General features: G+C 38.1%; 1 protein-coding gene across 1 annotated transcript; it reads right to left on the minus strand.

Annotated features, from left to right (window-relative positions):
* Positions 1–348: 348 nt before the first annotated feature.
* LOC142406528 (ATPase family AAA domain-containing protein 2-like) lies at positions 349–19,484 on the minus strand. Its single transcript, XM_075495476.1, has 18 exons — positions 19,343–19,484; positions 17,896–18,009; positions 17,305–17,413; positions 16,206–16,313; positions 15,188–15,296; positions 14,851–14,966; positions 13,379–13,553; positions 12,633–12,721; positions 12,125–12,284; positions 9,830–9,920; positions 9,087–9,401; positions 7,630–7,756; positions 6,070–6,253; positions 2,913–3,048; positions 2,573–2,769; positions 1,152–1,311; positions 672–794; positions 349–575 (listed from the first exon to the last, which is right to left on the minus strand). The coding sequence occupies exons 1-18, from the start codon at positions 19,482–19,484 to the stop codon at positions 349–351; spliced, it is 2,682 nt and encodes an 893-aa protein (XP_075351591.1).
* Positions 19,485–26,087: the final 6,603 nt, after the last annotated feature.

The following is a 26,087-nucleotide window of genomic DNA, read 5'->3' on the forward strand; positions in this document are numbered from 1 at the left end:
TGCTCCCCTGTTTTTTTCCTCCTTCAACTGGAAATCACAGTAAGAGGTGGCATAGATTTTAGCGTTTGAAGGCAGGGAAGGGAAAAGTACTGTTTCATGTAACTAAAAACTAGTTGACTATTCAGAAGCTGCCATGTACAACATCTTTGACTTCAAGAGGCAGCAATTTAGGAGCCATTAAATGTCAGTTGGGCCATCACTGCCAGTGTCTTACAATGTAAACCAACCACTGTACTTGAACTTCATAACCATATTGAATGAATGACCTCTGGATTTATCTCCGATTTTGAAGCAAATTAAAAAAATGTAATGCCTCTGGCATGAAGAACCAGGCATCACATAAACCTGTTATGTCACAAGAACACAGAAGGTATCAGTGACTTTAGCACCTTCTCCAAGAAAGTTTTGAATAAAATGCAACTTGCCGTTAGAGCGGGGTGTACTGGAATCTATAGGTGCTGCTGGCATCTTCGTTTTTTCGTTACACTTTTGGTCTGTTTTCTTACACCCAGGAACAGAGTTCTGCTTTGGCATTACATGGTAGTAAGATGGAGCATACTTCGAAGAGCTACAACCTTGCAATAAAGAACAGACAGCAAAGAATTGTGTCTTGCGTTGTTGGTTACAAACACTGAGACAAGTCTTAAAATCCTTAGCGTCAAAAAACATACCTCTTTTCTTACGAGATTCTTGAATTTCTTCACAGCGTTGTTCAAAATCTTCATCCATTTCTTCCCTCACTATGGCATATGCAGTATCTCTCAAAGTACAAGCTCTGTGCCTAATGAGACGATCTGAAATTTTACAGTAAGAACTGAGTATTTTCTACCAGCCAATGAAATCCTTTATTTTGATTACTTGGAAAGATTTTGCTTTTTTCATAGGTAGATTCTGAAAGGTTATCTCAGTGAATATTTGCAGCATAACAACGTAAAAGTTAATTATTAAAGCAAAAGCACTAGTTACTGATCAACACTTCTACCACAATTTCATGCCCAAGTAGTTTAATGCTACAACATTTACAACCTGGCAATAAACGCTCTCTGTGGATGTTTAAAATTATCTACCCCCAAGTCTATGTCCACAGCTGACATTTATCAATTTATACTTTTTAAAATTTTTCGAAATTAGGGATAAACACACATCCTCACCTCCAGGATCTTTATCTGGGTTGTACTCTAAAGCATTGCTACAGATTAGATCAATGTCTTTTAGAAAATCTGCTGCAGTTAGGTACTGGTGCAAGTCAATTTTAGAAAGAATTGCTGAAAGGTCCATGGGCTGTTTAATAACTGCGTCATAATCGGGTACCTACAAATGAAATATACGTGCTCAGAAATTTAACACAGTATGTACCAAAAGTAATTATTTTAATAAAGTCAAATAAAGGACTTCTTAAAAACCTAAAATATTTATGACACATCTAAAGATGCGGAAATTAACCGGTTAGTTTCTCGAAAATAGAAGGGCTATTTCAACTGGCTTTGAAAAGACAGACCAGCAGAGGGGAAAAAAAAAAAAAAAAAGAAGTAGAGAGGTCAGAAGCATGTGTGGGGCAGAGAAGGGAACAGACACCCAGAGTGAGATTCATTTCACTTCACTTCAGAAAATCACAGCACAGAAACCCTTCTTGGTAAAGTCACCCAAGATTCTCTTTGTTGTTGGCAGCAAGAAAAAGGCTGCAGGAATTGCACCTTTGAAGTATCTGTCCTAGGCATCTATTTGAGAATGAGATAACTGGACCCAGAGGTGCCGATTTCTTTACTCAGACCATAAAAGGACCCTAATGACCAGTTTAGATGAGGACATCTATGTTTGTTTAGATTATTCACATCTCAGAAGTAAGGGGAAAGACAAGTCAGTGGATGCTTAGGGGAACAGGACTTTGCTGAAACACAAAACTGTATTAAAACTACAGCTGACTTTGAAGTATATGCCCCTGGCTTAGACTTATTCAATAAATTAAATGAGAAAGAGAGACATAAGAAGTGTATAGGAGGAAGAAGAAACTACACAGCCCTTATGGTTGATCTTATACTGAGGAGCCCCAGATGAAACAGAGAATAGAATCTTAAAATTCATTTTAAAAACTGCTGCTTCTACTCCTGTTCTCACAGAAACTATTGACAGACAATTAAAGAGCTTTAGGCTTTATTAAAACAGTCCTATAGATACTGTTTATAATTATAAAGAGATATCTGCTTTTCACTGCTGTAACATGCCTACGTATCAAAGCCTTTTCACGAGCAAACTGTGTTGGCATTTGGTCTAAGTGGCAGTTGGACTAGATGATCATTGTAGGTCCCTTCCAACTGAAATATTCTGAAGTTCTAAGGAAGTTTTAGAAGGAATCCGGGGCCTTCAGTGAATGCTCAAATAACAGACATTTGAGAGCCTCAAGGAGTCAGCAAAAGTAAAAGCAAAATTCGCTTCCTGCTTCTTGAAAAATCAGAATAGTATGGTCCAACAATAAACCTTCCTATAAAGAGCACACAAACACTGAGAAATACAAACACAGAGAAATTATGAATACACATGGATAAAATGGTATTACAGATCAATGCTAATTTACCTCCTCTGGGTCAACAGGCTTTGTAAATGCTCTGAAACGCCTGTCAACAGCAAGTCTATGAGTCACTTCCCTTAAGAAAATCCTAAGTTCACGCAACGTATCCTCCTCCTGCTCCTCCAGCCGTCTTATTTCTTCCTCTGTCAGCTGTCGAGGCTTAGGCGGCGGTGCTACAGGCAATACTTCCAATGTCTGCCAAGCTTAAATTAATCAGAAACTTTTAGTCAATTTATGGTACTCAAATACAAGCATGTGAAAAACTGATAGAAAATTACCACCAAAGCAAATACTGTATAGCTATTAACTTACAGTTAGCAAAGTTTTACATGTAGAATATCCTCACCTGCGTTGTTTTTTGATGCAGGAGGTTTAGCAGCTTCATTTACAACTAAGTCCTCAAAAAACATTCTTCTTTCATCATTATTAGGCAACTCAATTTTGAAAACTTCTTCATAATCATTAATAAACAATTCTTTTATCTAAAGCATGAGGAGAAAAGATATTGCAGATATAAGGCCACACAAATTCATATTGTATTGCAAAAAGATGAGTGCCTTTCTAAATTAAACTGAATAATCATCTGGGTAAGACAAACTGAAAAGTTATCTTCTTGGCCTGAAAAGGCTAGATTTTCATAGGTTAGCATGGCAAATTAAAATAGCTTCTCTAAGGAACACCTCTAGAGTTAAAGCTCAATGAAGGGACCACAGGACACACTGATAAAGCGGTGACATTCACCACCTCCAAGACTGCTTATTTTGTATTTACCTGCCTCGCTGTCCTTTAGTTTGAATCTTTATGGCAGCTATAGAGGGAAAAGGCAGGGTTCAGGAGACAAGTGCGGGCTTTTTGGTAAGGTGTTTGGTTTTGTTTGGTTTTTTAAATTAATTTAAAGGAGGTGTCTGAAATTGCACATTTCAAGTTTTACTCCATTTTTGAATCTCTACTACCAAAAAGTATGGAAGGAATTTCAATACTTACTTTAGAAGGAATTTATTAACAGTATAAAAACTTCTGTAGAAAGTTAAGCCCTTTCAAAGCATGTGATGATAAACACATCTAGGTACCCCTACCCCCCCCGCCCCGTAACTGAGACAAAATAATCAGAGCAGCATATTCACACTTTGAACACCTTCCTTTAATGCACATTCTCAGATGTCTAGAAAGCTAAGCATATACTCTTACTGAATTTTGTTAAGGAATACAACTAAAAATTGATTTTGAAGTTACTTAAACAGAAGTTGGAACTTAGGTTTCTAGTTTGTAAAGCCTTCACCTATACGAAGAAAGAAACTGAAATTTTTATTAAAGAATTTAAATTTGAAATTACATTCCATCATTAACAGGGTGACCACTGTACTTTTTCAGTAAAAATATCTTTCACTTTTCAGTAAAAATGTTTTCAGTAAAAATATCTTTTTCCAGTTTACATTTCAAGCGCTGTATATTCTTGACTAAGTACATACCTAACCATCTTGAAACTGGAATTATTGTCTGAAGTAAATCTATACATCTGTCTAATAAACATGAGTGTGTGAGAAGGGGGAAAAAGTTGGGTCAAAGTCAATCTCTCTACTCAGAAAACACTTTAGACAAATGCTTTCAGCATTGTTTTGTCTAAGAAAATTTTAAGAGACCTGGTTAGGGTGCCTGCGTAATAACAGTACGAATTTGCTTAAGAGTGCACAGTACTCCAATGCCTAAAGGATTTATAAATTAACAAGAAATTGAAAAAAAAAAAGTAAGAAAAGTATCGACAGAAATACCTCTTTTGAGAGATCTGCGTGACACACATCAGATGTTGCAAGCAGCAAAACTGGAGCAAATGTTGGAATGTTCTGTAGTAGTGTTGTAAAAGTAGCTTTCAATGTAGCTCCAACAGCCTCCCACCACAAATGGATATGTGGGATATAAATTATACTTGGTGCTGTTCTTTGAGCTTCTCGCATCAACTGGTAAAATGAAAGCTTGGATAAGAAAACTAAACCATGTAGAATAGGCTAATAAATAACTAAGTATCAGTCAAACTATCTTACGAAATAGGAGTACATGAAGCCAAAACATCAAAACAAACCAACAAAAGAACAACTCCTTAGCAATAAGGTAAAATTTTCGCTTTGACTCAATATAGACATTGCTATGCAGACAGAAACAAACGTGAATCTCTACCGAATTTCAAAACTACTTAGGTGTAAGATAACTCCTAAAGAGCCTCACAGCTCAGCTGGTGTGGTGGTGTGCCTGAAAAAACAAGACAAACCCTTCAGCAAGAGGTATTAGTCTGGGTAAATCGCTACACGACTGTGACTACACCGTTTTCAATTCAGAGCAGGCACATACCCAAGTCAGTCTGGAGCACAGTCTGAACAAACAAAGACCTATGTGAAAAGATGAGGGCTGACACTGTAAAAGAAGCCTGGTTACAACACATAATTTCAAGTACATTTTATAAGAGGTGACCAGTCTTCAGCCTGCCTGAATAGCTAAATCACTCAGCCTCTCATTACCAAAGGATCCATCAGACCAGATTACATGCTTTGGAAGACCACAAGCCATTGCCTAGAGATGGTACCTCAGTCACAGAAAAGGACATGCATCTCCCGCATGAGGGAAGTGCTTTCACATGACAAACTTCTCCGTGCACACTTTCAGATTATCAATGTTCAGGGAGTTCCTGCCATAAGATGGGAAGCGCACGTGGTATATCCAGGCAGTGACTAGATATGGTAGTTACATGACTGCAGATGCAACCATCACATAACAAAAAAGGAATTGTTCCTCTTATGTGACAAATGAGTATCCAGTCATGTAACGTGTCCATCCTTACTTGTGCAGCTCTCAAATGCTGCTACTAAAGGTTAAAATATTTTAATATAGCCAAACAACAAAGTGGGTTTCCTGCCTAAAAATAAAAAGGAAAACAGCACTAAATCTGCTTATATTTAATTTTCCTAGTTAAGAAAAACACACCAGTGTACAAATGTAAGTGTTCCATGAATTTTAATGCTTTTACTGCATATACTGCAGCAGTAGAAGCTGTATATGTATATGTAAAAAAAGAAACACTTCTTTTCCCCAAAACCTTGTTTGCCTTACAAGTGTAATAAAAAAGAAGGCTACAAAAAGTGGATGACACACAGTCAGGCTGATGCAGAGCCATCTACTGGGAGCACAGAGTCTTAAGAAGCAATAAAAACAACTTTCTGGATCCCACCGAGATGCGCAGGATTTCTTGCCATAAAGAGGGGTTTATTTGCAGCACCTCCCAGCTTCCCAAGCTGCTAGCAACATCCTCACTGTTTAATTTGGAATGGAAAATACGGCCATGTACAACATCCTTATTCAGTATCACTTGATCTAGAAGAAAAGTGGATTTTCAGACAGAAGTAAACATAACAGCACATTCAAACCAGGCCACCTCCATTAACACTGAATTTTGCTTAGTTTACTAGTTTATATACAGTTCATGAATCCTATGAGATTAAAGAGAAAAAAGATACCTGTGCACATGTTTCTTCCGGAGTTGTGATGCTAACAAACAAAACAGATAGGTCTAGTGTATAAACTGGAAACTTTTCCAGGGCATGTATTACTGCAGGTGCCAAATGAGAAGCTTGCCCATGTCCTGGCCCTCCAACTAGTAAGAGCCGTGGCCTGCAAGATGTTGGCTGGTAATAAGCATTTCTAGAACAATAAGAAGAAAATAAGTTTAAAAATGAAGTGATGAAAAGGCACACAGATGTTAAAGGTTCCCCTCCCTCCTTTTTTTTTTTGTAAATACTCTCCATATTCCAGCAAATAATAAGCTGCTCTGTGATCAGGAAGACTATCAAAGCCCATTTTCTTACAAACATGTACTATACGTCCCCTAAGAAATCCTGCCAATCCCCAGCATGTCTGCTGTTTGTTTGGCTGCGTTAACTAACAGCTCTTAAATCACACAGGGGACTGTCCAGCTAAATACACACATGACAACTGGGCAGTAACCTGATACGGGGGAGAATAACAACTCTCCCTCTCTCAGCACACACCAATCTGGATCTCTTCGCCACCTGTACACAACAACTTTCAGTAGCTCTTGAGTTTAAGTAACCATGAGATCTCTACATCTGTCAAGTTTAGCTGAAATTTGGCCATAGTTACAGGAGACAGTAGGAAGTAAGGAGCAGGGCTACATTTCTAGAAAAAAATTAACGTGGGCACTGAAACACATTAGCTGTATCTGAAGAAGTACACATTTGTATTGGTTAAATTACAGCAGTACACTAAATATGTATAAGATTTATATTTATTTTATTCAATCATTCTAATTATTTAATCTTTGAATTGTGTATTAATTTCCTAGTAATCTTGCTTTACTAGCATGAAAAACATTTGTGAAGAGCATTTGTTTTTTCCACTGCAATACTGTTGTACCTTTGCTGGCTGAAGTCAAAGATCCTAGAGACTTAACCAAGCTCAGCAGGTCAGAAGATTTTCTGGACAGCACAGCAACAGAAATTGAGAAAAATAACTGACCTGACAGTGATGACAACAATCTATTTTTTCAACTGTTGGCTTACACGACTTCCACATTAAAACGTCAAAATATTAATGTAAACTTAGTAGGTTAAAGGTACAAAATACAGACATTGTTTAAGTTTTTCTCATAGTGTTTTAACAAACTGTTTCTGCTACATAATTCGCTATTGGTTAAACAATCTTGGAAGGTAGAAGGGCAAAAGATGGCTACACAAATACATACAGGTTTTTTCGTTAAAAGGACAGACAGCACGCTTTGGTCTTGAGTCTTTCAAGGAATACCATGGATTAAATCAGCATGTTCTAATAGTCTGTGGACCCCTTTGACATAGGAAAAGAGGGCTGGGCCATTCAGTTTGATGGGTTATGGCAGTGTACTCCATTAGAACATTAGTACCCAGCTGGATCTTCACACTTACTTCTTGCAAATATTGATCATCCCACACACACATTTTACTCCATCTACCACTCCTCACACCAAAACTGTTTACAGACCCAGCCACCTTAAAAATGTAAACATAAAGGGGACAAACATTTACCTGCTAAAATTGAGGAATTCTTCCTTTTGTCTACCAGGCATTTTATGTGTTGGCTTATCTTCAAAGATTGATGGTGATTCCTCGTCACTGTCAATTGCATCATTTCTTAAAATATGATTTAAACTGTCTGAAAGACAAAGAGGTTTGTTAACTTTCCTGAATAGTCCATATCTTGCTCTCACATTAATACAGCTTCTAAATCAGTGCTGGAAACCCCTTATCTTGTATTTCTTCACTTGAGGGCACATGCTGAATGCTATTTTCTGAAGAGTTCATCCTACCACAGATCTAAGGAGATTGCACAAGTCTCTACAAAGCTGTCCTACGTCCCATGATTTGCATAAGGTATATCTCTCTCTTGGTGAAAACGTGGAGGTTTTTTCCTTTGAATAAAGCTGATTAGGAACAACTTCTGTAGTTCCTAGACACCTGAAAAACCCAACAAGGCCACTTCTTTCGGAGCACGTTCCCCCACTGGAAGTGGGGGAATTAAGTAAATGTGATGGCCACAGACTTCCACTTGTCTAGGACTAGTGAGTCAGAATATACAGACCAATATGTCTTTTCAAGAAGGCTCCTCAAAGATCACTGAAGGAGGAGATAATGGAAGGCAGACAACAGAGAGGATGCAATTACCAATCCCCTAGCCTCTCTGTTTTTATTTTGTTGGTGCATTTCTGCCTCTATTTTACCAATGCAAACCTATCTCCCAGCTCTACTGGGAGTAATACTGGTAGGATATTCTCAAGGGATTAGCATAATAACTAACTATTCATGGATCTCCATTAATCAGGAGCAGAGTGAGTCTATCAATTTATTTGCTCTCACCAACTGACAGACTAAACCTGATCAGGGCTGATGCAGTCAGGAGTGTGAGCTCACATATGCTAAACAAGCCAAGCCCCAAAATATACACTACTAAAACATTCTGATCGCATCTGCAAGTGTACAGTGTGATCCACAAACATGTAAATTAAGAAACTATGGTTAAAAATCATGATAGCTAAACCAGTATTTAGCTTAAACAGTATTTAGCTTAAACCACTTACACTTGTATTGTGGTCCTGACATTCTTCAGATAGGAATTAGAAGCATTCATGTAAAAATGCCCTTCTCCTTCTATTTAAATATTTATTTTGAAAGAGGTGCCTCATACATTAAACCTTAAATCCATCTCTACAAATGATAAATATGTTATTCCTGTCAGAAACAGGGTGCTCTAGTAGAGAACGCATAGTTCTCTACTGCGTATTGCAAGTCATTCACAGCTCCCATCCAGCACTTCAGTTTAGAATCCAGAATAAAAACTATGTACGATATTCCTGAAATAAAGGTGTGCACATGCATATTATAAAATTCTACTGTTATTATGGCTGAGAGCTTTGTGTATGTTGATTGTACAAATCAGAAGTTTTTGCTTTGGCAGAGTTTTAAAGAAGTGGATGTCATTGTTATACCTTGCTGTTGGTCCTTCTTTAGTGCAAGCTCTGCATGGGGAAATACTCTCTGCAAGGCTTGTAAAATTCTTGCTAGTGTGTTTTCAAGCAGTGGTTTTGAAACAGGTGATAGTGCTCGCCCAGGTGAAGCCACAGCCCTCTGTGAAGCTGGAACAGTCTTCTGCATAGCCATGACAAAATCCTTTGCTGTTATTTTAATAGAAGCGATATCTAACTGCAGTTTCTCACTACTTTTGTATATCTGAGGATAGCGGCGGCGCAAAGCACAGAGGGCAGCTTCAGCACATAAGGATTTAATATCAGCACCACAGTATCCTAATAAACAAAACAAGAATCAAATGTTACATCAGTCTCAGGCAACACAGAAGTCAAGGCCAAGGTTTCCAAAGTGCAACATTGAAAGACTTTGTATGCAGCCAAAAATTAACAAGTTAAGAGAGAATTTAAAGAGTTACTGCACCGCAGAGAAGTTTTGTTACGTGGCTCGCAGCCTGATATCCTGCACTTATGAAGCAGCCTCCTAATTAAAACTTTGCTCCTGAGGAAGATGCCCCAAACCCATTCAATGTTCTGACAGACAAAAAGAAAATTAAAAGAAGCATCTAACTTTGCTCCCAAGGTGTGCCAGCTGCCTCACTGCCTCAGTCTGCAGCAAGGCACAAGAGCTTGGGTACTGTCTGGTACAAGCTCAGATTCCTTAGGACTCAGTCACATGCAGTAACTCACTTTGTTTTCACACTTACCAACACATTTTTCAGCTAGCTCTTCAAGAAACATGTCCAATGGCTTAGGGGTCCAGTCTCGTGTGTGAATCTTGAAAATCTCTTTTCTAGCCTGGAAACAAAATGGTTGCATTTTAGTTTGTCCTAAGTTTTCTCTTAAAGAAAGCCAAAACAACACAAAAATCAAAAACCCCTCACATTAATATGAATACTTTTCTTATCTGCTAAACATTTATGTATTTGAAAGTTCAGTTAATATGCTCTCTTCTTTTTCAAACAGGAAATTTAATAATTCTCAATTTGTTACATTAAACGCTTTCTGGGGGCCTGCAGTGAAATAAAAAGCATTTATAACTTCCATAAAAAGTAAGTTTCCACAAGTATGAGACCTAATGATCCTGAGGAAAAAATTGTAGTTAAAAAACTTATCTGCAAACAGATTTTTCATCAAAGAAAATTCTTGCAAATCTAGCAAAATTTCATGGTGACAGTCTCATTAGTTCATCAAATTTGCTTTTCTGCCAGTTCATTCAAGGAAAACAGTCCTAGCACTACATTTCAAATTGCTACAATTACTACAAAGAAGAACAATAATTATGACTCGAACTACTGTCACTGATCCAGAAAATGTCAAATGTTGCCTATCATCATCTCTGATCTTAGCAAGACTTTAGCAAGACATCTCTGATCTTAGCAAGTATTTCCTGGTACACAGATTAATTGTGGCAGATTTCTAGAATTCTTCCACAGTAGGGAATCATCTATTACATGTTTCCTGGCACCTACTCTCCTGTTCCTAAAAGCAGATAAAAACTGGAGACAAATGTTTGTGTTAAATACACTGTTCAGTGCACTTTTACTAGCCTTCAATCCAATCAGCATTTTATAATTTTTCCAAAAAGTGCTAATAAAAGAAAAAGAAGTATCAGTGATAGCCAGAGAAAAAAAACCACAAAAACAGGGTTCCAGTTTTGCACACTTATCTTCCCCCCCCAGTATTTTTTGGTTGCTATATACCTATTTTGTCATTGCTTAGCTATCGCCATTGAACTAGAAGCTTCCCAAGCCCTGCACCTGTGCAGTGTACTTCCCATCTTTGTCCAACTCCCTGTTAATAAGTACCAGTAAGAATGTCAGATCCCAAAATACTTATAGGTATCTCCCAGGATACCCAGCCTGGGAACAATCCAACACAGGTACATCCACTATCCATTCATAAACCAAGGACTGAGAGCAAGAACACTTCAGGGAGAAAGTGCCTAAGTGGATTAAATAAGTAAGCAAACATGAACCACTTTGGGAATGAAAAATTTTAATTCACTCCAGCACCAGCCTTGATAGAAGTTTTTGTTAGCAAAAAGGAATTCTTGTGTGCACACCATTTCTTTCATTTTCAAGATGAGATAGCAGTAATTTATAGCTAATTCAGACATTCATTCTTGCTTAAACATTTCAGTGACTAGCAGCATCCCATTTTCTTGGCTGGTCACAGTGAAACCAAAACTAATTATAGAACTAACTACTTGTTGAAGTCATCTTGATCATATATATTCAGTACCAGATCTGCCCTCCACAGTACAACGCAGTCTCTACAGATATCCCTCTTTTGTCCAAGTTGTACAATACTGATTTCGAATTTTAACTGCTCCCATGTTGTGGTTTAGCCCCAGTCGGCAATTAAGTACCACACAGCCGCTCGCTCGCTCCCCCCCTCCAGTGGGATGGGGGAGAGAATGGGAAGAGCACAAGTAAGAAAACTCCTGGGTTGAGATAAGAACAGTTTAACAATTGGAACAAAATAAATAATAATAATAATAATAATAATAATAATAATAATGAAAACAACAAGAGAGCGAGCGAGGAACAAAACCCAGGAGAAAACCACAAGTGATACAACCGCTCACCACGCACCGACCGACGCCCAGCCAGTCCCCGAGCAGCGATTGCTACCCCCCAGCCAACTCCCCCCAGTTTATATACTGAGCATGATGTCCTATGGTATGGAATAGCCCTTCGGCCAGTTTGGATCAGCTGTCTTGGCTGTCCCCCCTCCCAGTTTCTTGTGCACCTGGCAGAGCATGGGGAGCTGAAAAGTCCTTGACTAGTGTAAACATTACTGAGCAACATCTAAAACATCAGTGTGTTATCAATATTATTCTCATACTAAAATCCAAAACACAGCACTACACCAGCTACTAGGAAAAAAATTAACTCCACCCCAGCCAAAACCAGGACAGTGATACTGCATTGTTACGTGGTTTTGTTATAAAGATGGACTTTGCCACATTAGCATTAAGGTTGAGTTTAAGTTCTGACCTCTTTATTTGGCAAGCTGAAGAGGAACTCTCGATCAAAGCGTCCAGGTCTTCGTAAAGCAGGATCTATAGAATCCAGTCTGTTGGTGGCTCCGATTACCACAATCTCTCCTCTGCTGTCTAAGCCATCCATAAGTGCCAGAAGTGTTGATACAATAGAGCTAACAGAAAAATATAGTTTTCATTCACTGGTTTAGTAAATTTCGTTATGTTCTACATGACCTTCTCCAATGATCACTCAAAAAGGACAAGCTTTTATTGATGAGATGCTGAAAGATGTGGAAGACTCATTTTAAGACGTAAAAAAATAGGTAAGGTAACACAGGCCTTGCACTGATATCAAGCTTAGTGAATTGTTTTCAATTATTGTTTAAAAATAATCTGAAATTTAGTAGCATTGAATTTACTAGTTTTCAGGACAAATTAATGTGTCACAAAGTTTAATAGGTTGTGGTCGTCTTTTCACAAAGATCAAGCAGCTTCTATGTAGATACAAAAAAATGTACTACCTATGAATTTGGTCCTGTTTACTGGACCGCACGGGAGCAAGACCATCTATCTCATCAAAGAAAATAATTGAAGGTCGCATCTGGTAGGCCTAGAATGAAAACACAGTAATATTGACATAAGTAAACCAGAACTATTTTAAAGAGAAAATGGATGAAAAACGTTATGGTTGGAAAATCACTGGAACTAGATTTTTCAGACTAGCATCAGGGATCTCTACTAATTGAGCTAATGGAGTAAGTGGCACGAGTAACAGAAGACAGCAGCCTATGTCAACCCACTGAGACTGGGTGACAGGAAACAAATCGTACCAGTAGTTTTTACAGCTATTTGGCAACCGCCAAGAACAGAGCTGGGACTTAATTCAATTACAGGTTCTGGAAGCAAGCTTCCGTTATGAATTTAAATGACCATGCTTTCAGCCTGCATCTGTTTCCCTTTGATCTAAAGCCACCATCTCTTGCCTCTTGCAACCTTTTTTGTGGCTCTTTTTTTTTTTTTTTGGGGGGGGGGGGGGGGGGGGGGAGGGTGCTTTGCGAGGTTTTCTTGTTTGTTTTATTAATCTTTCCCAATCCACCTCACGATTTCAAGCCCCTAAAAACCCCACTGAAAAAGGAAACACTGACAAACCCATTTCAGTGGAAGGAACGGACAAAACACAAAAAGGAGTGAGCAGTTCTTAAAAATACTGACCACAGAAAATTACACTTACAACTCAGACAGAACACACGGCTCATTTCAACCTTACCTGATCAAATAATAAACGAAGCTGTCTTTCAGATTCCCCCACCCATTTACTCAGGCAGTCAGCACCTTTTCTCATAAAAAAGGCTATTCTCCTGTCACCTTGGCTACATTCATTAGCAAGTGCACGAGCAACCAGTGTCTTTCCAGTCCCTGGTGGACCATAGAATAGACAGCCTCTGCAATTAAAAAACCAAAAAAAGATTCACATAAGAAAAAAACATCACTGAAAAATACCTATTACAGCCCCCATCCCCAAAACACACAATTCTCCTCTCCTCACCAAAACATTTCATGTATAAGATAACAGTAACAGCTGAAGTTCGAGAAAAGTCAAAACAGATGGAAGTTTTGTGTTTCTACACAATTCAAGAAGGCAGTAAACGAAATGAATAAAGAGGATAGCGCAGATGTACAAAACCTTGAGAAAAGATCGTAGTGTCTCAAAAGGACACTTCCAAAATTGCTGACAAACTAACAGGGGTGGTTACAGCACAGTGGAGCTAAACAAGAACAAGCTTCAGCACAGAATCTGAGACTGGGCTAACTTAATGAATCACCAGTTCATTCTTCAATAATACACTGCATATTCATTCTTGTTTTCACAAAAGGCAAGATTTGATAGTAAAGCACTTCATTCTCCCTTAAAAAGCTTTAAGTTACTGGATTTGGTCTCCCAGACCATCCATTTCTGATCATAAACAAGGAGCTAGGATCATAAACAATAAAGCTGGGAGCGTATTCTGCATTTCCAGATAAATATAGCCATCAACTAGAAAAGCCAATACACTGCTGTTTCAAAAAGAATTTCAATGAATAAAGAAGCAAAACACTGAAAGGCTTTCTTTTCATTATTTGTAATACTTCTAAAGTTACTGAAAGCAAAGAATTTAAAGTCATATTTCAATATACCATGATTGAGTTTTGCTGACCAAGAATATATAAAGCTAGCAATTAAATCTCTAATAATTTCATTTCCTAACGCAGAACTAATTTAACTGTGTAAGAAGCGGACAGATCCTTATTTTAGCCCAAGCACAACAAACACTGTAAGGTTCTAGTTGCAAGCCCTATTAATTGTAAAATTGATACTTGAGCACCTTTAAAAAAAAGAGTCGGTAGGAGAGACAACTGGGCTTCCAAGCAATAAATTACAATTGACTACCAGTAGATTATTCCTTCCTGTTTATACACTAATAAAGTTGACTTATACATAGAACTCAAAACAAAAACACCCCAACCCCACCTTTTAAAGGCAAAACACTTTTAAAGTATATTCTCACCACACAGTAAATCTTTGAACCTGCATATATTCCGGATTCTCTGCATTTTTAAGAAATAACTTTTTACTACTGCTAAAAAACTCCATCAACACTGCTGAAAATTTTGAAGCATGGAAACATATTGATACCTCAGTTGAATATTCTCCTGAAAATGGGTGAATTAGAATGTATAGTTTTAAACAATGTCTGTTACCTTGGAGGTTGAATTTTGAATCTCTCAAAGACTTCTGGGTAAAGCAATGGAAAAACGACCATCTCTTTTAAAGCTGAAATGTGGTCAGAAAGACCACCAACACCATCAAATCGTACCTAAAGATAAATTCAACAGAACACATTCTATATGTTAAAGAAAGCTTCAACCTTGATAAGGTTCCATCAGAAATTATATGTTGGCACAAAGGAAATGTTCTGGGCAATTTTCAAATCGCTTGAGAAAACTGTAAACCAAGGTAGCTGTAGACAGCACGTTATTGAACGCTTTCATAAACACTGGAAACATCTCACTGACACAATGAACTAAAAATACTTACTGAACAATCTATTTGCATTGGATCAACATCAGCCAGACTTGCTCCAATCTTCATTCGATCCTTGTGAATTCCCTTTAACTCATCTTTCCCAAAATTTAATGGAAGACACCTGATTTGAATTAAGGAGAAAGAGAAAGGTGCTTTCTAACTTAAGATGTAGCTACAAGACTTTTGCTTTTATAATGATGGCAAGTGAACGCAGAGACCTTATAAATGAGCATAAACTTCCTAAATAGTTAAATATTCATTCAAATTGGTTTAATGTCCATGAGTAAATAAAGGAAAATGGTCACTCCAGACATTAAACTGAGTTAATTATTTTAACAACTCTTAGCACTTATGAATATCCCATACCAGTCAACACAGCACATACACGAATGCCAGCTTAGAACAAGTTATTCCGTATGTGGAGACTGTGAACTGACCTTGATTTGTGTGATGGAAGAACCCCCCAAAACACCCTGACATCTTTCAAAGATTTTTTTGCTTCTACATTCAAAAAGTTACAGCCCAAGGGGATACTTATTTCAGTGGGGATTAACATTATAAAGGCTGCCCACCACTGCTGGTCCTTCCCAAGGACTTTGGGATGTGTGCCAGAAGACACACGTCTGAAAGACATCTGGCTGTAGATTGTTATTAAAATAGTTTTTCTAGAGCATTTGTTAAGTAACAAAACCTCCGTCATTTCCTCTATTTATAATATTCTCTGTTATGGTGGTTTTCTTTCCAAATAAACTACTGTAAAGCACAGGAGCAGTAGAATTTTACATTAAAAAATTACATAAAAGTGTTCCTCCCCACATTCCCGCATAGAAATCAAATTCATTATTAAAAATTATTTCTAAAAATCCAATTTTAGAGAGTCCAGTTACAGTTGTCAGTACCAACAGATATGATTAAATATTGCTGCAATTTAGAAACTGTACAAGATGAAGTGGATAACACTTCACAGTTAGGCAGATGTAAACTCCTCCCAAGTAGATTCCTCCCTCCCCTACTCTCCAATTACATTAACCTTCTTAAATCTCTGTTATGGCTGTGCTTCCTACGCCTCTCAAAACGCTCTTCATCATCAGATGAGGATGAGGATGTGGAATCACTGTTGTGGACTGCATGTCTCCGTCTGCAAACATTTAAACAAACAAGTAAAAAAATTGAAGTACACACTAAGTAATATCAAAATTTAAGTGAATTCTATCTCGGAATTTACTTGGAGATCTATTAAGTTTCCAGATCATTGTACTCCTTATGAATCTGATTTCAAAGTACATTACATGATTTTCCTTGTAGCAGCAAAATTTAATTTTTCTTAGGAAGGCAAAATGTTTAACTATTTTGCAAAGAAATTTCATAAACAAATCACTCATTTTGTCCAATCTCTCTCTCTCACACACACAAATCAAGTTTCACTTAGCATTATGTATCCACTCTGTGAAACATAAACCTTTTAAACTTACTTAAAAATGTGTCTTCAAAAACCTTTCCTTCCATAACTGTCTGCTTTCAAGAATGATAAACAACGTGCTCATATCTAGCAAGACATGGCATTCTCCATGCTCCAACTGCTTACAGGATCCAAAACCCCTTTGTCATTACTATTGCAATTTATAATTCATAATTTAATTTAGCATTTTTCTTGTTTATGGATAGTTTCATACAGAAACATTAACTGATTCCAAAGAGAAACCAGAATCAATTTGAGTGATTAAAAAATTCCACTAAAACTTTCATCCAGGCTCTCCCTCTAACTAAATTATCTTCAGTTTTAAGAAAATAATTTGTATCCTTCAAGATTAAATAGTCTAAGGTTTTCAGAGGGAGATTCTGGCTCCAATTCCAGAACAAAAGAATTTCAGTTACACAATCTCAGCCACGACTTCCATAATCACCTTATCAGTGACCACAAATACTCCATTTTTAAAAAAATCTAATGGCTAATAAAAGTAGTCTCCCACCCGCAATATTTGTTTTCTTTATACCCTCAGACTACCACAGCAACAATCATACTATTAATCTGTAATTACCACCAATCCAAAAAGCCTTGAAAGCATTATTCAGTAATGTGACTGACAGCAGCATTGATAAATAAGAACTATCACTAACCATACACCAACCTGTTAGTTCTTTTGCAGCAAGAGCCTTGTGCCTGAGCACTTCTAAATGAGTATCTCTGTCTGACAGGTGAAGACCGGCCCGAAAAATATATCTTACGTTGTCTTGGTTCTGTTGAAAGCAAAGAATTTAGAATAATGTTACAAAGAAGTTTAAGGGAAAGCAGGATAGTTAAAGAGGATAGAAAGGATAGAAAATGTGATGCGTTTCACCCATCTTCTCTAATTTCAAGGGAAGCTGCAAGTGATTGGGGGACAGATTTTTTTTTTTTAAATCAGTACAGTAGAAGTGAAAAAACCCACACCTGCTTTTTAAGGAGAACTGAAAACCACAAGAGTAAGATTATCAAGTCTGTTTAATTACTATTCTTTCAAGGATACATAGGTCATTTTTTTAACTGAAAAACAACAATAAGTATGCCAAATGGCAAAAAAATATAACGTGCACAGGATACATGCATTTAATAAAATTTACTTGCAGAACGAAGGTAAGAAATTTAAACAGAAGCTGAGTGTATATAGTTTCATTAAAAAAAAAGATCTCATTTATATGTAAGAAATTAGCACTTAAGAGAAACTGTGCATATAACCTACTTTCCAATGGAGCTTGATAGCGCTCAACGGTTTTCCTCTGTCGAAAGTCATAACGCTTTCGAGTGTCTTCACCATCATCATCTTCTTTCTCTTCACTTTCTTCTGATGAAACTACTGTACATCGACATAACATTAAACTGTTTAAGTACTGTTGCAACATTATATTAAATTCAAAATGCACTACACAGATGCCTATACGTTTTACTGTTACCTTCATGTTAATGACACAATAGATCTGAAAACCTGCAAAACCTTAAGACCAATTTATGCAAGACACATTCCAGAAATTACAAAACACACACAGAGGAGCATATGTATAGATATTGTTCTGTCCTTGCTGAGATTGCTGGGTGACGTCTCATCAGTCTTAGTAACAACAATTCTGTCATCTTGCTTAGCTAAGATGCAGCTCTTATGAAAATCACTATTTCAGAAAGTTATTTCTTGTTATTTTGAGAAAGTGTTTCAAGGAAATGTTTTTAATACTCTAGTGGTAAGACTAAGCATGGTAATCTAGCTCTGAGTCCTAGCTCTGCCACAGATTACATGAGCAATAAAGGGCAAGTCACAGGTTTGAACTTCCCCAATCAGAAAATAATGTCAAATGCATACAGTTTATGCCGCTAGCTTCTGTAAAGTAACTTGAAGTTTTTTCATGAAATTTGGTAAGAATGCAAAAAACAGAGTATAATTATCTAGCAGGTTCTTAATAATATCCTCTCACATTAATAGCTGGACACCAGGTGAGGAATGTACATGCTCTGTTCACCTATCTGCTCACTAAAATTAAGTAAATTTTATTCCTTGGAAAGCACTACCCTTTTTTTTTTCTTCCACCCAAAAGGTCACACTGCTTGCTGAATGCGAGATAAGTTACACAAGATATATAGACAGCATATGGAAAACTGAAAAATGATTTTGACATCACTACCATCCCCAGTCCTGGGTACTACAACACTCCTGTCACAAAGGCATGAATTTCTCTGTTTTTCTGCTCCTCTAGTCCTTCCCCTTGCTTCACTCATCTTTACTCCAACACTGACACACTTTCCCCACTCCTTCCTGGCATGCTTTTCATTATAAAAGTATATTTTAGTTTTTTCCTAATTTAAAATTCCAGAGTTTTCACTTTAGTCACAAATGAATTGCCCCATATTCTTATTTCCCATTCACCATACTATTTATACTTTCTACAGGTCTCTCCTGCCCAACACCCTGAGATCCACACACTTGAACCAAGCCATATAGTTCCTCCCTGTAGACTGCCAACGCCTAGTATTAAGGCTGCTCTTATTAAGGCCTTGAGTTGATATTCTCCTGACTAGATCTCCAAGTGATGAGTTAGCTGTCCTTCTCCCTTACCAGTCAAATGCCCTTGGCACACTTGAGCATGTTTCTTTTTGTTAATACCTTGCCCTACCTTGGTTTCTTTAGGTCAGCCCCTCACTGGACTCCTGTGGCTCCAAGAGTTCTCTGGCTGCTCTATGAGGAAGTCTGACCACCGAGGTGCACATCTGGGAGCCACAGGCTAGGTCTGAACGAATAACAGGCCTAAACACAGGCCACGGACTGTTCTCTGGCTTGTTCATGATTAGGAACAAGATAACCTGGACATCTAGGTTGAACCTTTTTGTAGGTCTCCATTGCCAGTGGTCAAGTCTTACACAGTCTGCGTAACATGTACAAGATACTGCCCTCAATGGGTATTGCATAAATCATCTCTCATTCAAGTTCTGATGGTCAGACAGGTGATCAGGCACAGGCACAGTCAAACGTACTGACCAGCGAACTATTTACATGTGACTGGCCCTTTTTATCCCCTTGCCCCTCTATTTTCCCACTCTTGTTCCTCCCAAAATCCCCTAAACCCCTCCCTTGTCCCGCCTTCAGTTCCTGCTCTCAAGATCCCATAAGTCCTGTGTGAACTGCTTTTCCCCTGCATCCCACAATGTCCCACCCCTAGGCAGTAACCCCTTAGTCTGAAAGGTGATCTGGAGAGCTGCCCCCGATGGACTCATCCAGATAGGTTTCACGTCGGGACGCTGGGGCTGATGGCTCTGCTGGGACAGCCCTGGGAGGGACTCGGACAAGGTGGCTGTTCCTCCTTGATTTGAGTCCTTGATTTGGATCCCTGCCTGCCATTGCGCACCCCTGTGCTCCTCTGGGCTTGTGCAGATGGGACTTTGATGGGCTGATGGCCTTGGGAGTAGCCCGGCAGGGTATTATTTGAGCTCCCCATCCTGCCGCTGTCTCTCTGAGCTCCGACGTGGGCGTGCAGAGGAGGTCTATTACACAACCTAACAATGACTGGCTCAACTACCGCCACATCCTTTTCTGTCCTCAAGTACAGTCTCGCCCCATTCTGTTCCATCCAGAAAGCTCCTACAAGGATCGTTGGACTGACTGCCTTAATCGCAACTATCATTCTCCTTAAAACCTTAAAGTTTTTCCCCCTCATTTCAAACATAAAGTTAATATGGCCTTTTGCAATTAAACTTTATTCCTCATATTATTTCCCACTGAGTGCTGGGATGACAGCTCCTAATTACAGGCCCGGACAGCAGCTTCCACTGACTACCTGCTAAACACAAAAATGAACAACACTATCTTCTCCCCTGCTGATCTTCACGCTCGGGAGGAGCTTTCCATACACATCTGGCAGCCTCCCTTACTTCCTGAAAACTCTTGCTGTGCTGCTCGAAACTGTGAAAACTGTCATGCTCCTGCTGCAGCAAGATCACTCTTTCTCATCCTGAGTAATACCGTCCATTTCTTTATATTCCCACCTGTCCACAGCCATCTGTTGCCTTTTGGAAAAGCACCGATTTTTTTTTTTTTCCTCTAAATACCTGTTCTGAGCTCACTACAGTACAGCCCTAGAGTCCGTGACTATGGCTTGTAATGTCAATAGCAATACAAATTTTTTAATAGATGAAAAATACCCAGTAGTTCAGCTCATCTCAATTGTTTAAGACAAAGGTTTTGGCTAGAGCATAGTAAAGAAAATTTAAAACAGAACTAAGCTACAATGCCACCTTGATTATCAGCTATTTCTTCGTCAGCTCTTTGGATTTCTTTCTTTCCTCGGGAGTACATATCGAGATTTTCCTAATTAAAAGAAACAAGAAAGATCAGTCACAAATATGCAGAAAACCTGACATGGGCATATGTGGTGCCTATAGAGTAACATTATCAAGGGACTCCATATACACAAAAGATTAAATTAAGGTACAAGAGGAGAGGATAGGAACATCATTCTGGCACCCAGGATTAGTAACAAGAATTTCTGCTTTAAAATAGGGTTTAGTACATGCAATAGTTAAATACTTATCCAGATACAAAACTGAGTGTATCAATTAATCACAGGTTAATAACTGAAAAGTGTGGCAGAACCCAGGAAAAAGCAATTCCTAGCAGACAAAAAAAAATTCATATGGAATTTGAGAGATGATACATGAAGTACTACAGACAATTCCGGTTTCATTAAATAAAAAAAAAAAAAAAAAAGGAATTCAGATCTAAACAAAAAACTATGAAAGCAGGCTATGAAGATGTTTAAAAAATGAAGTGCCTGTCATTCAAAAGGACAGTAGAACAACTTAATTTAATAGAGCAAAACTAAGACAGAGGAAATATGATTGCTGTATAGAGGAAATATGATTGCTGTATATAATTTTAACATAAGTTCCTCTAGGGACACAGGACTACTTAAGTACACAGGCAAGGCTGGCACAAGAACAAACATAGATAAAGCAGGCATCAATGAATTCACTTTTCAGTAAGATCTGAAGTGAAAACCCAAGCCCTGAAACAGCTGTTTGTAAGCAGTGTCCATTCAAAAATCATAAGGCAATTCAGAAAGCGTAGTATAAGACATGTATTTCAGCATATCACTGCTATTTCATGTCTTCTGAAGAAGGTATTTCCTCCACCCTTAGAGCCTATCTGTAGCACGACTGCAACAGTAAGATGTTAAATTATAATTAGAGAGCAAAAACAAACGTTGTTTTAGAGTACACTATTCTTTGGAAGAAGTTATTTCAGCTAAATTAAAATTACAACTAAGTAATTTCCCTGTGTGAAATACACTACTTATACAAAAATAGTAAAATAAATTAGCATCTACTTCTTCTGCATCGTGGAACACCCCAAGGTCTTCCATCATTCGCCGTCTACGCATCTTCTCCATGTCATCCATTTTTTGCAAGACTGCTTCTGCAGTACTAAGATAAAAAGTTGACATGTAAGAGCAAAGACAGGCAAGTACAAAAAAACCCCATTTAAAACAGCACACATAATCAGTATGACATTTTAATATAGCATGCACAAAGCCAGAGTCATTGACACTTAGCCAAGTTTTTAAACACTACTTAAAAATTAAGTCAAATGTTTACTTTTTTATAAAGAGATTTAAGAACAAGCATTTGAGGATTTGCAAACATACACCGTTTTCAGGTTTATTTTCCCCTCTTGCTGAACACAGTAAAAAAAAAAATCTGTTTTAGTAGGAAAAAAATTCTGAAGATCATAGTAAGATAACAGAATTTATGGCAGTTTTTAATAGCACTTAAGTTGATCTGCATGACAGCATTAAGTCATTTTTAGTTCACAGCTTTCCTCAGACAACAGGTTGCTTATTCTTCTCTTAACTGTAATTTAAGATTCATGTTGGTTTTCCATGACTATATATGCTGGAAAAAAGGTCCCACTGCTGTTACACTTTGCAAACCTTTCAGAAAACAATGTCAGTTTGGGCTTCACAAAGAGAATTAAGCCATGGACAGACAGGCAGAAACACTAGGACTACTTCGCTTTGGCTGTATCCAACTTTCCTCAGTATCTTAACTCAACCGAGTGTCACAAAAATATTCATAAGCATGGAAGAAAAGTTAATTAAAAATGAAGCCACTTCTGATGCTAAGAAAATTGATTTAGAGGGCAAGTTAAATCTACCGAAAGTCACAACGTAAAGTGATCGTTTTGGTTCACAAGACAACACATAAACCCACCCAGCCCATACATAAAAGATGCTCTAGTGCGAGATCTCTCCGCAACTGGCAATCCCAAAATGAAGACACCAGTGGCCAATTTAAACATTGGCTGTGCCCAAATTCTTTACACATGAAGGACCTTCCAAACACGTCCTCCCGCACACACTCTCCGACCCGGAAGTCTTAAACAGCCACAAGCACCTATTTCCAAAAAACTCAGGTTAAACAGCTTGGCTGCGAAGTATGAAGGACCACACCTTACATAAATCAATATATTAACAATGATTACAGGACATACTGGCACAGGAAGAGGAGGAGACTCCACCTGCTCAACAGCAAAGGAATGTTAGCAGAGGTTGCTAACAACATTCTGCAAGTTCCAAACCATGTAACTCTGGTGGGACTCTACTATGGAGGGCATCTGCAGCCCAGCAGTTATCACAATGATGTATCGGATTCATAGGGGCACATAGGAAAGTCTCAGTCTAACGACCGAATACATTTAGCTCTTGCTGCCAGGAATAACAATACCTTTTCCTGCTGTCAAAAGAAGAAAGTCCCTAGCCAATATTACGCCATAGCACAAAGGCTGGCTAATAAGGCTCATTTTAGTAGCTTTGCAAGATGACGAAAAAACCCCACTTACTTTGTTATAAGTTTGTCAAACAAAACAGATTGATTTGTAGCAGTGTAATGACTTTGTCGAAGTCTGCAGCTTCGGCGGACCTCCAAATCCCCATTTTCTTCATGGACTTGTTCTGCAGCTTTTGCATCAGCTCTGGTCTTCAGTGTTCTGGTGACTAAAATGCATTGATATATAAAATATTTTGAGGCGGAAAATATGTTATCCCCTTTATTTCACCCTTGCTCTAGTAAAATGTAAAAAAATCTGCAGTGGATTGATTTTTTCTGAATTAGATACTGAATTAGAAGTTATTGTCATGACCACAGCATTCAACTTAAATTATTTATTTCTAAACTACCTACTTAAAAGCATGACTCATATAGCAACTTTAACAGACTGGAAAGCCAATATGATGAAAACAAACACACAACTTTTGTTCCTGCAAGAGGCAAGTTTATTCCAGTTACTTCTTTCTGGAAAAGTGAAAAAAACCAAATACCTCTCTCTAAGGTGTTTTTACTCCATTCATGTAAAATTGTATCTAATAGTTTTTTAAAAAAATTGTTTATGTGGGAAGTCTCTTCTTAAGATGCATGTTTTTAGTATGCTGTTTAAGCATGCATCACTTTCATTTTCTGCATCATTACACAAAAGCTCTAGAAAATAAGAAATGTCTCAGGATAAACTCCCAAATACTGAAGAACTCAAATGCTTGCCTGCTTTAAAAAAAGATCTGCCCAGTATTTACCACACAGCATCCTTTGCCACGGGTTCGTTACTTGCACTATCATTAACACAGTTAAGAGAGGTCAGTGAGAAAGTAGTGCACAATTAGAACCTGAATTACTACACACAAAGTGCACTTCAGGCCCCTTCCCGCGTTCAGCCCGTGGCTGGCAGGACACTGCCTGGAAATAACGAATTTTCCCAGCTGCCAGCAAGCGGCCTCATGGCACCAAGCCTGCCTGTGTACTCAGCACGGCAATTCAGTTCCAAGGTAAATCGCTGAACTTCAGTGACACCTTCCCCAGGTCAGTGGGTTTGTGCATCTCATGACTGAATTACTTTTTAACTCACATATATTATAATACTGCAATATTCCCTCTTATTTGCAAGAATGATTTTCAACTAATTTGTGTCCTGCAGACTCCGGAAAATCCATGTGACGAAAAAACCGAAGCTAAGGAACAGATTCTCTAGTGCCTAAGAGTGGGCTGGAATTCACACTGCATTCTCCCCAAGCCTGAAAGGAATTAATAGCATATCCTCCTATTTGCACCTACCTCTTTTCATAAAACTCATAGGAAGTTCACTATCTTTGAGATATCTATTCTCGCAACTTCAGCTAATTTCAGTTGATAAGTTCAGAAGTTTTTGGGGCCAAGTTAAATTGAGTGACCAAACACAATCCTTCTCAGAAACCGGGCTAAAAAGGAATCCTAGGGAGTTACTGCTCCTTACCTTCTTTATATTCTTCTTTTTTCTGGTCTGATTTCGGCTTTGCCAACTGCCTACATTAAGAGAGAGGACAGAGTAGAGAAGGGAGAAAAGAATTATTGTATTAGAATTAGTGTACAGAAGCATTGTATTGTATTGTTCCCCATCAAGCCTAGGGAACCCAGCCAAGTTTATAATCCAGTGCTCCACATCATGCAAAGAAAAGCCTGTGTACCACACAGAGGATTCATATCCCAAATCTGCTGCGTACCATATGCAGACAGTTCTATAAGGACATAAATTTCCTAACCTGCTAATCTTAAAGTCTCAATAGTGCAAATAGCATCTCAGTAACCAAAGCAGAGATCTCAAAGGACTTGGGAAAAGATGCATGTTTTTTATACAAGCAGAAGACTTTTACTAAGAAGACTGAGTCTAGTTCTAAGATACTGGCACTGACATTAACATAATCATATTCCCCTGCAGATTTTTAGCTGTAGATTTATCATGACGTGACTCATTGTATATGCTTTCACTTTTCCTTTTCATTCTATGAATTGAACAGAGATTGGACATCTAGAAACACAATACCTCGTAAAGTGTCTTCGATTGACATTTTCACTTAATATTTCCATGCTTTTGTCAAAGCTAGAGTCTGAACAGGGCGGCATGGTTTTTCTTGTTGATCTTAAACAGTGTCCATTGAAGCATTCAATTTTACCAGAGGAAAATTCCTAGGGAAAGAAGGAAATAAGAACATATTTATCTGAACCATGTATGTTGATCTAAGAAGGAAATTCTCCCTCATTTAGGCAAGTTTATTCTGTAACTCTCCTGACTTGATAGTGGTGCAACTAACAGCAGGTAAGCCTTAAACCACTTCTGCACCAAGAAGTAGCTCTCAGGAAAAAAAACCCAACACAGCTTTGGAAGCTAAAGCTCCCCTCCGCCATGCTTTTCTTGTGGACAACTTGAGCTTAATATCCTTTAAAGAAATTATTGCAGCAGAGCCTTTCATATAAACTTAGCATTTAATGAAAAAAACCCCCAACTTTTATTTAAAAATTCATTCAGAGGAGCAGTCAAGCTTGACTGTGCATGTCCTAGGATTAAAATCTAGTTAGGAGAGTTTTTCTCCT

The sequence above is a fragment of the Mycteria americana genome, chromosome 2 (assembly GCF_035582795.1).
Source record: "Mycteria americana isolate JAX WOST 10 ecotype Jacksonville Zoo and Gardens chromosome 2, USCA_MyAme_1.0, whole genome shotgun sequence".
Classification (NCBI taxonomy): Eukaryota; Metazoa; Chordata; class Aves; order Ciconiiformes; family Ciconiidae; genus Mycteria; species Mycteria americana.

What these genes read in the sequence shown, in the direction of transcription:
- LOC142406528 (XM_075495476.1), bottom strand. Translation starts at nt 19,484, where the DNA reads ATGAACAAGCCAGAGAACAGTCCGTGGCCTGTGTTTAGGCCTGTTATT. An exon ending in AAACAGGACCAAATTCATAG is followed by an intron (nt 12,285 to 12,632) that starts GTAGTACATTTT and finishes TTTTTCTGTTAG; the next exon opens with CTCTATTGTATCAACACTTC. An exon ending in TGCATCAAAAAACAACGCAG is followed by an intron (nt 2,770 to 2,912) that starts GTGAGGATATTC and finishes GATTAATTTAAG; the next exon opens with CTTGGCAGACATTGGAAGTA.